General features: G+C 38.2%; 1 protein-coding gene across 1 annotated transcript in view; it reads left to right on the top strand.

Annotated features, from left to right (window-relative positions):
- The window catches only part of vwa5b1 (von Willebrand factor A domain containing 5B1), a 91824-nt gene that overhangs the window by 36849 nt on the left and 41839 nt on the right, over positions 1–13136 (top strand). The window contains exons 8-10 of the mRNA XM_056449377.1: positions 1479–1589; positions 4273–4475; positions 12557–12671. Coding sequence (XP_056305352.1) covers positions 1479–1589; positions 4273–4475; positions 12557–12671 — 429 coding nt within the window. The remainder of the gene's footprint in view (positions 1–1478; positions 1590–4272; positions 4476–12556; positions 12672–13136) is intronic.

The raw sequence follows: 13136 nt of genomic DNA, 5'->3' as shown, positions 1-13136 counted from the left end.
GCCTGACGTTGGATTCTGGCATCACCCTGATTTTTATTTCCCCCCAAAATGCAATGTCCTATGACATTGGGGTACATGTTGACGTTGTGTGCCTGCTGGGAGTTCATTTGAAAATGTTATTGATGACTGAAAGGGATGCAGTATAATAGCGCTATTGCAGGCAGCAATTTCTTGGCTTTTTTACTCTTTTCATCAAAAACTGAAAATAAAAAAATTGACCAATAATTTAAAAAATGGCAGAAATTTGTTGCATCCCTACTTATTTATTCCTGTCGTTTCAGTTGTTTGTTTTTTTGTGATAGGTTAAGGCTTCAAAAGAATCATAAAATATCACAAAACTGCACAATATTTTAACTCATCTCAGCCAATCAGAGAGCAAGATACAGGACAGCGAAGAGTTTGGGGAGGAGTTATAGACCACAACATAAAAATAAATGACCTTTATAATAACATTAAACAAACATTTGCTGCAACACGTTGCAAAATAATTTTTTTGATCTTCAACTCTTAACTGTGATCTCATGTGTGATCTTGGGTTATTTCCTTTTTTATCATTGGGTTATTTCTCAAATGCATTTGCATGAGAATCAAAGTTGTCGGTGCTTGTTTCTGTAGTAGTCATGCAGTGTGTATCCTGCTTCCACAGATCCATCATGCAGTGTGAACACAGCAGCAACTGAATGCCACCAGATCCGATGACTCTGAAAATCATGCAGCGTGAACTGCGTAGTTAACATAATTAACGATCTCTCCCTCATTAGCATAGGACATTAGTCTGGTTTTCGAATCTGCCACTATGCTGACGCCATAGGCATTTATAGCTCCGCCCTCTTTTAAAAAGAGCACAATCTCATTTGAATTTTAAGCGACAGTTACCAAAACGGCAAAATTAACATCAAAGCCTAAAAGTGGCAGTTTCGAAGTGTTATAAAACATTATTTATAAGGTATTTTGAGCTGAAAGTTTACATACACACTTTAGGGACATAGTAAAGACTTATTTAGTAGAGACAGAGACTTGCAGATCTTGCAAAAGGGGAATAATAGGTCCCCTTTAAACTGAACACTAGTATCTTGCAAAATAACTAGAATGATACTATGTACTGCCATCATGGCAAAGACAAAATAAATTAGTTATTAGAAAGTAGTCATTAATGCTATTATGTATACAAATATGTTGAAAAAATCTTCTCTATTAAACAGCACTGGAATAGAAATATCACTGGAGGGCTAATAACTTTAATTCTAATTAAAAGAATGGATTAAGTTTTTATTCATTTTATTATCTTGAGCTATATTTCAATTAAAAGTGTATTTATAGACTGAAATAATATGCTTTTTTATTTGTTAGTGTCAAATGTCAAATGCTATATGTACAGTACATTCCTCTTCCATTGCACTGCCCTCTATAATCCATCCCGCTTTTCTCCTATTCATCTCATTCCTGCTGACCTCCCATTTTTTTGCATGCGTTCACAGGATGCAATGGTGGTGATTCTGAAAAGTCTTTTCCCGGCCTGCTTGTTCAACATAGTGGGCTTTGGATCCAAATTCAAAACACTGTTTTCCACCAGCCAGAGCTATGATGAGGTAAAGTCCCCCGCAGAGAGCTGCTGTCACTGGCCTCATTAGATCAGCAGTTAACACTGAGAGCTGCTAGACTGTCCAGAGGATCTATGACTGTGTTTTTCTGCCGACGTCCACAACCAAAGCTCTGGGCTTACAGAATGAATTGCTTTTAAACCTTCATATGATTTCAAAACAGATAAAACACTGCTTATTCAGTATTCTCTGCTGCAAGTCATTCTTAAAATGCTTAAATGCTGTACAATGTAATGCACTCTCAGAAATAAATGTACGAGAGTTGTCACTGGGGTGGTACTTTTTCATTTGTAGCTAAAGTGGTCCATATTGATAGCTTAAAGCACAGGTGTCAAATCTAGTTTCTGGAGGGCCGCAGCTCTGCACAGTTTAGTTCAACCCAGGGTCGTTCTGAAATTGTACCTCTACAGACGTTTCTGGAGACCACGAAATACGTCCCGGCGGCAGGTTTTTCTGCAGTTTTTGTTTTCACGAATCCACGAGAAGCCACCGTGTATGCTTTTTGAGATCTCAAATTTCCCTCGTGAGTGCCATTCGCGCCTGCTGTTTTGGCATAAACCCACCAGAGGCCGCTGTCGACTGACATTTTGACAGACTTTTTGACTGACTGAGCGAACGATCGATTGACCCACCGTCCCCCATCCCTAAACCTAACCAATTTAATCGATTGACCTGTCCACCCACTTCCCTAAACCCAACCAACACGTTTCAAAAGCAATCCAAAAGAAGTGTATTTTATTTTTTAGATTCTGTTTTTTTCTTACCTGCTTTCTGGAACCGCTCTTCACCGGACTCGAACCCCGTCGTCGTGGTCAACTCCTTTCTGCCTCTCAAGTCCGTCAACATACATGGTGCGCTAATGGGACAAACTGGTTGCAGCCGGAATGCCATCCATACGGAGGCAAGCGGTCAGCTGGTAAGGAACGGCATCACACCGCCCCGTAGCGTTCGCTTAAAAAAATTAAATGCAGCCATACGTACCTCTGCCTAAATAATTTGCGGTCTCCAGAAACATCTGTAGGGCTGCATTTTCAGAATGAGCCTGTGTTGGTTTAGTTCCAACCCTGCTTCAACACACTTACAGTACCTGTATGTTCAAACACGCCGGAAGGACTTAATTAGTTTGATCAGGTGTGTTTAATTAGGGTTAAAGCTAAACTGTGCAGAGCTGCTGCCCTCCAGGAACTGGATTTGACGCCTGTGGCTTAAAGGGATAGTTCACCCCAAAATAAAATGTACCCAATATTTACATATCCTCAAGTGGTTGCAAATGTTTATGAGTGTCTTTTTTCCTGCTGAACCTAATAGAAGATCATTTGAAGAAAGGTGGAACATCCTGTCAGGATTCTGTCATTTCGGTCTTGTTAATTCTTGTTTTGGTGGCAGAATCGACACTAGTTTTCTTGGCTAGTATGTTGTGCCCGACTTGAGTTTTCTCGAGTCAAGCTCTCATATTTCCTGTCTGTCTTCCTCTTTGTATGAGTGGTATCTTGGCCGAGCATGCATTTTTAACATAAAATAAAAGTTAAAAACATACTATTTTTTATTTTACATATTAAGGTTTTAGTTATGATACTCCCAAAATAATTCCGCAGAAATCCACAGATTTTTACCAAAATTCTCAGCAGAAATAGCAATAAACATCCGCAGATTATAAGTTCCTCTCACATAGTATGAGACATGACCACACAAATCAATGATTTTGACATGACTTCTCCCAAAAAAAATTATATGCGACGTAAACATTGCATTGTGGATGCTCACCATAAGAGAAATCTAAAGGTTTTATATATATATATATATATATATATATATATATATATATATATATATATATATATATATATATATATATATATATATATATATATGAATAATAAATAAATTATTTATTTGAAAGTAAACTGATAATAATTTGACAACTAGTCTTATATCATGTTAACTCTAACATCTAACATCATGTTAATTCAAAGTGCATTAACTAATGTTAACAAGCATAACACTGGATTTTAATAATCCATTCATTTTCGGCTTAGTCTCTTTATTCATCTGGAGTCACCACAACGGAATGAACCGCCAACTTATCCAGCATATGTTTTACACAGCGGATGTCCTTCCAGCCACAACCCAGTACTGGGAAACATCCATACACACTCAATTACACACATACACTATGGCTAACTTAGTTTATTCAATTCACATATAGCGCATGCCTTTGGACTGTGGGGGAAACCGGAGCACCCAGAGGAAACCCACACGAACATGAGGAGAACATGCAAACTCCACACAGAAATGCCAACTGACCCAGCTGGTACTTGAACCAGCAACCTTATTGCTGTGAGGCGACAGTGCTAACCACTGAGCCACCATGTCTGATTTTAATATTTAATATTAATATTTAATTAGTTAATGTTAAACTATGATTAATAAATGCTTTACAAAATTATTCATATTTAGCTAATTGTTTGTAAAAAGTTCATGTAAAAGTCATGGAACTTTAGTAAATGTTTATGAACACTGTAAAAATACTAATTAATCAAACTATTTTTTCAGAGACGGCCACTAAAAAATGGCGCGGCTTGTTGCTGCTTGTTCAAACTATTTATTTAAAATTAAAACACAGTTCTTAAGTTTTCTTTCGGACAACTTAATTGTCTTATTTGTATAACAGGAGAGCTTGGCATTGGCTTGTGAGTATGTGAAGAAGATCCGGGCTGATATGGGCGGCACAAACATACTGGCACCACTCAACTGGATCCTGCGGCAGCCCATGCACAGAGGTCATCCTCGGCTGCTCTTCCTCCTGACTGACGGAGCCGTCAGTAACACGGGGAAGGTCATCGAGTTGCTCCGCAGCCACGCTCGGTTTACCAGGTCAGTGCTTGTTCTATAACATTCATGGGTAACATTTAGTGTAGGCAAAGTCTATAGAATACACAAGAGGTCACTCGTATAGTTTTTAATGGAGAAGAGTGTAACAGTCAATAGGGCGAATGAAGCCCCGCCTACTAGTACAGGAGCCAATCAGCGATTGCTATAGACTGAGACTTCTCAGAAGGAAGGGACTCGGACCAGACCAGACATATACTTCTGCAGATTTTGTGCGATTCGAACGTTTAGAAATAAACCTAAAGAGAACCTAATGACATGTATTCATAAGCTTGGCAAGCATTTTTAGAGAATTTAATGATTTCCCATTCAAACCGAATGCCCGAGCATGCTGCCCAAGAGGCGTTTCAAAGATGATCGCAGAGTGAATAACTTGCCTTAAAGGGACTTTGGGTTAGGTCACAATTCATGCTATTAACTTCTGGTTCATTACCTGCCTATTATTAGGATATTAATTGTTCATTAGTAGTTATAATGTATGATTTTATTCTGCATCCCTAGTCTTACCCAAATTTTCTACCCTATTAACTATTAATAAACAGCGAATAGTATAGCTAATAGTAGTAAATAATAGCTAGTAGAGTTAGTTAATGGTTTGTTAATACGGTGAATTGTGACTTAAACTAAAGTGCTTTCGGAAGATGCCTCTATTTAATATAAGCAACATTACAATTAACATTTGATCATTTTATGCAGTTTTCTATAGCAGTGAAATATACTGTGCCTGTCAGCAACATGCCTTGCCACCCTCGGCTGCCTCAGGAAGCAGATCTCACGTCACGTTTGTGAGAAATACTACAGTAAGAACTTTACCAATCAGTATTTGATGCATTTTTTGTGAGTTGCAACCATGAGTCACACACAAAGTCATTACAAAGTTCACGCGCACACACAGCGAGGACATGCACACACACACACATAGCGCAGACACCCACACACACAGAGAGAGAGCATGAGTTTAGCTTCGCACTCTGTTTGCACACATATGTGACAGGATACAGGTTAATCCTCACTGTTGTATGGATATCTGTTATGTTAATCAACAAAATAAACCTGATTTAAAGTCCACAAAACGGGATTGAAGCGTTTTCTTTTATAATTGTTCTGACACGCGGCTGTGCTGATGAAGTAAAGCTAAGCTAAATCGCTATAATTTATTACACACATGCTCTGTTTTAAAACATTTTAAACTTGTAAAAGTCATTACAAGTGCATTAAAGCAATGCAGTTTAACATCAGCATATTCCTTTATTCTTAACCATAAGTAAAAACAGCGACAAACATTCAGTATTAATCCACACAGTGGCAAAAGCTGAAACTTGATCACCGCACGTGTGTAGGAACAGCTGACGGTGGCCATAGCAATGACAAATGGCAGTAGATAGTGAGCTCACAAAAGCATTTAAATCCATAAAGAAAGCAGCATGCGTTGTGTTGTCAACATGGTTTTAGACGCGATATGAGAATATAAAGGGTTAACCACATGCAGTACAAGCGGCGTGGAGTGATTACAAGTAACAAAACACAATCAAATACATATTTTGCAAGCTAGAGAAAACAAGGAGGAAGCCATTTCAATCGCACTTACTTACACTTGTGAAATGGAGGAAGAAACTGATCCATGAACTGTGTACTGTAAAGTTCCTGTCAAGCTCTGACAAAGCCCCATACATTAATAGTATTTTCTGATCCTTCCTTTAACAAACGGCCGATGAATCCCCCGCTGTAAGAGTGTAGATTGCTGAAGCACTTGTCAGAGAAATGACGGGAACACAGCACAAAACTGGGGCTATAATGCTTCATACTTCAACCACTGACTCTTCACAGCCTCATCAGGGAAAGTAACACTAACTTTCCCTCACACTTCAGAGCACAGCGTCTTCACGACGATTCAACCGGGATCTGCTACAGTTTTTGTCTTCCTAATTTTCTTTGTAGTGTTTGTGGGTGGGGGTTCCAATTTTTCCTGGTCTACGCTAGCAACAAATGGGCGGGGCTTGAGTTCCATATCACCATCATGCCAACGCGGCAAAAGACTCGTTGCAGCAGCGATTCATTCGAACCACTATGAGTCGACTCATTTATAGATGAATCAATAGTTTGTAACACAGTGCACTTTCAGATTTAAGCCTTAGCTGGATATTTCACTTCACTTAGAGCTGTTACACACTGCATGGAGGGTCAGTTTCAAAAACCCACAATAGGAGCTCTTTAAACAAACTAATTAAGCTAAACATGACTAAATTTAATTTGTTTGTTTAAATTCAGCCCGTATAAATAGTTTACAACCTCTTACCTAAAAAAAATGTATAAAACCAATAAATGAAACACTTGATAATAATTGTGGAACCAACATCACTACTTGCTATACACTTTTATACACATATACACTTATTTAACAACACACTTTACATGCCAATTTGCACATAACAACTGCACATATATAACGTTGTATATAGTAATATAGCTGTACATACACTTGTCAATTTGTATATTTGCATTCAATACTTACTTGTATTTTTTAAAATATATTTATTATCTGTTTTTTGTCCTGTCTCTGTAATCCTGTTGCACTGTAGAAGCTCTGTCCCGAAAACAACTTCCTCTAAATAAATAAAATAGAATAGATAAAAGCTCTTTCTGATTGGAATGAACTATTTGATGAACTATCCCTGCTAAATAGGTCGTAACAGATTATGTAGAATAGCATATATCATGACCTTAAATAATGTTCGCAAGTTATATGAATATTCTTTATGGTTTATTTTTGGTGCTACCCAAAACACAGTCCTTTCATTTCAATGCTAAGTTAACACCGCCTTACAAACATACTATCGAAAGTCATAAGGTTTTGGAATGATTAAAGTAATCCTTTAACATCGCAGGTTGAAGGATGCAGAGCAGCAGATCTATGCAGGTAATAAGATCATAATCAGATCAGCACAGACTCTAGCTACGGTAAATTGATCTCTCTCTCTCTCTCTCTCTCTCTCTCTCTCTCTCTCTCTCTCTCTCTCTCTCTCTTTCTAATCCTTTCAGACCCACACTAGCCATAACGCCGCTGCTATTCGCACGCTTTGTTTCCGCACGCTGTTGCTTCCATCTCCCACATCCAGTCAATTTATCACCTGCCGAGATGTTCACCTTAAAGAAGTGCTGCTTTTCGTCCTCGTCCTCTTGAAGTAGATGCTACAATAGCTTTCTTTTCAATGAAAGTGTAGGTTTTTATAGCAGTTCAATAGACAAAAGCTGAGGTCAAACACAAAGAAGGTGCCGGCCACGGTGTAATTTACTCTCTTAAACTGCACTTCATTGATCATCCAGAATGATCACAGATGGGTCTTTCTCTTGTTTCTCCGCTCTGAGGACACAATTTACTTTCTTTGCTTGTTGGGGATGGATGTTTCGCTGTGAACTTATCAGATCTGAAGATTTCCACTCTTTAGTAAATGGACAGATGGATTCTTTGAGCAAGTAGTGCATCAGATCTCACACGCTGTGAGCCGCAGATGCTACTGCTCATGCTGAAGGTCACTTGTATTGAATTACTACTGTTTGCATGTGTAATAAACCTCACTGTTTTGGCTTGGTTTCAAAATTTTGTGAGCTGCCCACTTAGTTAGCATTTTAAGGAATCATATAGTAGGTATATTAGAAGAGCATATCATACGTTCAAGGGATAGTTCACCCAAAAATGAACATTTCCTCACTATTTAGTCACCCACAAGTGGTTCCAAATTGAGTTTCTCTATTCTGTTGAACACAAATAAGATATTTTTAGGAAAGCTGGAAACATGTAATCATTGACCTCCATAATATTTATCATTTTGAAAATGTGCGTAAAAAGCACACAACGTAGGATACACTTTTTATCTGATAAGAAAAAAAAATGTGCATAAATGACGATGGAAACATTTACAAAACAAATTCCAATATGTATAACCTTTATGGGTCAGTTGGCATAAACAACTTTATTGTCAGGCATAAATGTGAATTTTACATATTTCTTCCAAAGAGTCAAGACATAATGCACATACATTGATAATTTTTTAAATTCATTTTATACAGAACTTATTCAGATCCAAGATGCATCAAGCCTGATGTACAAATGTAGGTTTTAATTTCACTCTGGTAAATCTTGGGACTTTAAATTGAAGGTTAGACTGCAATGGTACAAATTAATGACTATACACTTCCTGACAAAAGTCTTGTCATTGATCCCAGTTTTAAAAGCAACAGAAAATAACTTGACTTCTAGTTGATCATTTTTAAAAGTACCAAATTAGTAAAAAATTATCTGTTGAACTGCATCATAAATCATCACCTATTGGAACCCGCATGGACCCACGATTCTCATAGAAATCAGTCAAGTTTGGTGATGGTTTGGAAATCATGGTTTGGGGTTACATTCAGTATGGGGGCAAGTGAGAGATCTGCAGAGTGGATGGCAACATCAACACAACCTGAGGTACCAAGACATTTGTGCTGCCCATTACATTACAAACCACAGGAGAGGGCAAATTCTTCAGCAGGATAGCGCTCCTGCACATACTTCAGCCTCCACATCAAAGTTCCTGAAAGCAAAGAAGGTCAAGGTGCTCTTGGATTGGCCAGCCCAGTCACCAAACCAGAACATTATTGAGCATGTCTGTGGTAAGATGAAGGAGGAGGCATTGAAGATGAATCCAAAGAATCTTGATAAACTCTGGGAGTCCTGCAAGAACGCTTTCTTTGCTATTCCAGATGACTTTATTAATAAGTTATTTGAGTGATTGCAGAGATGTATGGATGCAGTCCTCCAAGCTCATGGGAGTCATACACAATATTAATTCTTTTTCCACTGCACCATGACTTTATATTCTATACTGTACATTATTTCTTTCAAGTGACAAGACTTTTGTCTAAATATAGTCAGACCTTACTGTCCTAATTAAATAATTAGGAATCAAGGCATGATAATATATTTTATTTTGGTAAAGTAAGCATAATGTAGAGAACTTTGCCTTTCATATAAGCTGCTTCTGAAACCAATTATCAAGTTCCATTTGTATTTGTTGTTTCTAACTTGAATAGCCGACAAGACTTTTGTCTTATTTAGTGCTAGAGTAGGAGTGCTAGAGATAAAAAAATTTTGAGAGAGAGAGAGAGAGAGAGAGGCTCAATCCCAATTCTATTTTTGTACCCCTACCCCTTCACCTCCCCATTGGCCCTTGAAACAGAGTGTGAAGGGGAAGGGCTTCAAAATTTACCCCTAAGAAATTTACCCCTACAACACCTGCACACTTCATCATATGCCATCGCAATCTTTTGCTTCATATGAGATGGACGATGGCGACTGCTGTAGATATTCTAGTTGCAGTAATGTTGGTTATTTATATTCAGTAAAATCATTGAAGGCAATGATATCATGTTATCATAACGATATAATGTGGCAAAAAGATCATAATTGTAACAGTAAAACACGAACGCCGTTATGACTGTATTAAAACATTTGCTTGTTGTAAAAATTTGTAATAATGACAAAAAATACAAATTTGAGGATCTCCATACTTCCGTGTGCAGCCCTAATGTTATTGTAGATGGTGTATTCTGGGAAATTTTTGTACCCCTTGGTTTCAAGTGTGGTCCTGAAAAATCTCAGTTTCAAGGGGTATCCAGCCCTTCCCCTTAGCTCTACGCCTTCAAGCTAAAGAGATATGGGACACCCCTACCCCTTCATGTGAACGTGCAAAACGAGGGGTAGGGGTAAGGGGAAGGGCTAAGGGGAAGAATTGGGATTGGGCGAGAGGGAGAGAGAGAGAGAGAGAGTTTGTACAGGTGGTTTGTCAACCCCACTCACCTGTGTGAAGCACACTTCATAAATGCACAATGTTTGTGTCAGTTAATGTATCAGTGAGATGAATGAGTGTGATTTCTACAGGTGGTTTGTTAAGCTTACTCGCCTGTGTGAGGCACAGTCAGAATTTATTCAATTTTGGGTTTGATGTGCGGAGAGAAGGGGTCTTTGAATTTTATTTAACACAGGCTCCTTCTGAAAACGTACAGTAGCCCTATATGTGTTTCTGGAGATTGCAAATTATGTAGCCAGAAGTACGCATGGCTGCATTTCATCATTAAAATGAACGCTACGGGGCGGTATGACGCAAAGTTATAATAGTTTTTATTTCGTTTTGACCTTTTGTTTTAAAATTCATTCATTCATTTTCTTTTCGGCTTAGTCCCTTTATTAATCCGGGGTCGCCACAGCTGAATGATCCGCCAATTTATCCAGCACATGTTTACCACAGCGGATGCCCTTCCAGCTGCAACCCATCTCTGGTAAACATCCACACAGAGGCAGATGCACTAGTTTTTATTAGTTTCTATATTTTTTATGAATTAGAATAGTTTTTTAGGTGCAAGATACAAAATCATCAGAATATTGTATTCTAATTTAACCAAAGACATATTTTTGAAACTTGTATTCAGAGGACACATGAACACCATCTACCCATCCTCAAATTCAAATACAACAGCCCACAAGATAGCAGGCCTAAGTACCATTCAATATGTATGCAGCAAAGCTGCTTCTGGGGTTAGATACACAGTAGTAATGGAAAGTTCAGATATTTTCCGTGAACTGGATCTTTTGTGACAATCCTCTCATGTTAGGTCTCAACATATTAAAATATGTAGTTAGCAATTATAATTTCAGTCCGTTAAACATCACCATGATCTAAAAAAAAGTTCCTTAAAATTAAGTTTTGCAACCCAACTGAAGCATGATTCACTTATTTAAACTCCATTATGACTTTCTGTTGTGAAATACGTTTAGCCAGATCCTCTCATTTAAGCCTTCAGTTTACCCGCGTTGCAGTTGTTCAAGTTAAGTTCAGTCACAGCAGGCTGCACGTACTGCTTTTGTTTACTGAATCACATGCACCTCGTTATGAGTTCACCCGTTCTCAAATCTGGTCTCTGTGTACTGTTCTAATAACTAAATAACTCAGTATATTTTTGTTTATTTCGAGTTAGGCGGTATCAGGCATGTTAAAAAGTAAGTCTTTGTGAATAAGTGCTTACTAGAGACGGGAATCGATTCAAATGATTAAGTTCAATTTGGTGATTTAACTGGTTCACTTAGAAGATCCGTTTAAAAATAATGATTCCTTCACAATCAGGATCAGAAACTATACAGAAATAAAACCCATTATTGGACACAAATGTGTTAAATAAATACTTTTAAATGTCCGCTCGGGTTGTATTTAATGCTGTCACCTAGCTGCTGTCATGTCCAGCCATTGTTTTTGTCGCGGGCAAAGACTGACTGGAGGAGTACCAGCTTGATCTGGTCAATGGCATCAGGATTACAGACTCTGATGTGTCGTATGGCTCAAACACCAGGCGTAAAACTGGCATCGCGAAGTAAAGGTTGATCAGTCAGTCAGTCAGTGATTCAGTCAGTCAACAGCAGCCTCTGGCAGATTTACGCAAGGACAGCAGGCTCGAATGGCTCTCGCGAGATAAATTTGAGATCTCAAAAAGTGTACACAGCGGCCTCTCGTAAATTTGTGAAAATAAAAACGGCAAAAAAAACGTAGCTCCTGGGACGTATTTGGCGCTCTCCATAAATATATATAAAGGTACATTGTCAGAACAAGCCTGGGTTGTTTTTATTCACCGCGGTTCAGGTGCTCTCAGAAAAGTTGGGTTTTTAATTGTCGTTTGAAGAATAACACCGTTTTTAGCACAGTTAGTTTCTTCTATATGTCAGAAACCCTCTTTTTGTACCAAAATCTATTTATTTTGTGTGCTTGTTCTGCACTCTCTAGGTTTTTTGAGACAAAGAGTTGCACAATATATATGCTTCTAATTCAAATAAACAATATGAATAGCTTCCTTCCTGGCTCTGACTGCCCGCTTGCCAATCCCCAAATTAATAAAGCAATAAAGTTCAGAGATTCCGAAACGGATATTGTCTGGCAGAGCGTTGCAGATTGATAATAATGTGCAGCTCTTGTGATGTTTTCATGGATTTACGCACCTGCAGTATCTCAGTGTGTGTGTGTGTGCTTTCATCATGGCAGGTGTTTTACGTTCGGGATTGGCCAGGCGGCGTGCAGAAGGCTGGTTTCAGGACTGTCCGCTGTTTCCAGAGGCACAGCTGAGTTTCTGGCAGAAGGGGAACGACTGCAGCCCAAGGTCCTTCATTTCCTCTGACATGTTTATCTTCCAGTCTGCTATTCTGAATGTCACTGCAGAGCAATTACAGCAGAGGCGTAAATTGCAGAGCGTCCAAATGTATTAGCAATTAACAATTGGCTTTGTTTAGTCAAACATGAGTTAGGGTAATAATCAAAGCAGACAGCACATTTAATGTTTGATTCTTCTCTCTCTCTCTCTCTGGGGTTTAAGACTGGTGTCGATCCATTTCTACATGTCATACTGTGCTTAAATTATGGGTTCCACTTCCTGTTTCTGGTACTTCCTTTCAAAAGAACTGAAACAAATAATTTTAAATAAAAAGGCTGTGATAGAAATAATCCAAATACAGTTGAAGTCGCATATGCCTTTATATTATAATGAAAATATCATGAAAATGTTATATTATCATGAAAGTAATCATTCGCTTGGTATTTTAACATGATTTTAGCATAACAGTCATAT

Source organism: Danio aesculapii, chromosome 23, assembly GCF_903798145.1.
Source record: "Danio aesculapii chromosome 23, fDanAes4.1, whole genome shotgun sequence".
NCBI lineage: Eukaryota > Metazoa > Chordata > Actinopteri > Cypriniformes > Danionidae > Danio > Danio aesculapii.
Note: the sequence above shows the minus strand (reverse complement) of the source record. Positions and strands in the feature narration are given on the sequence as shown.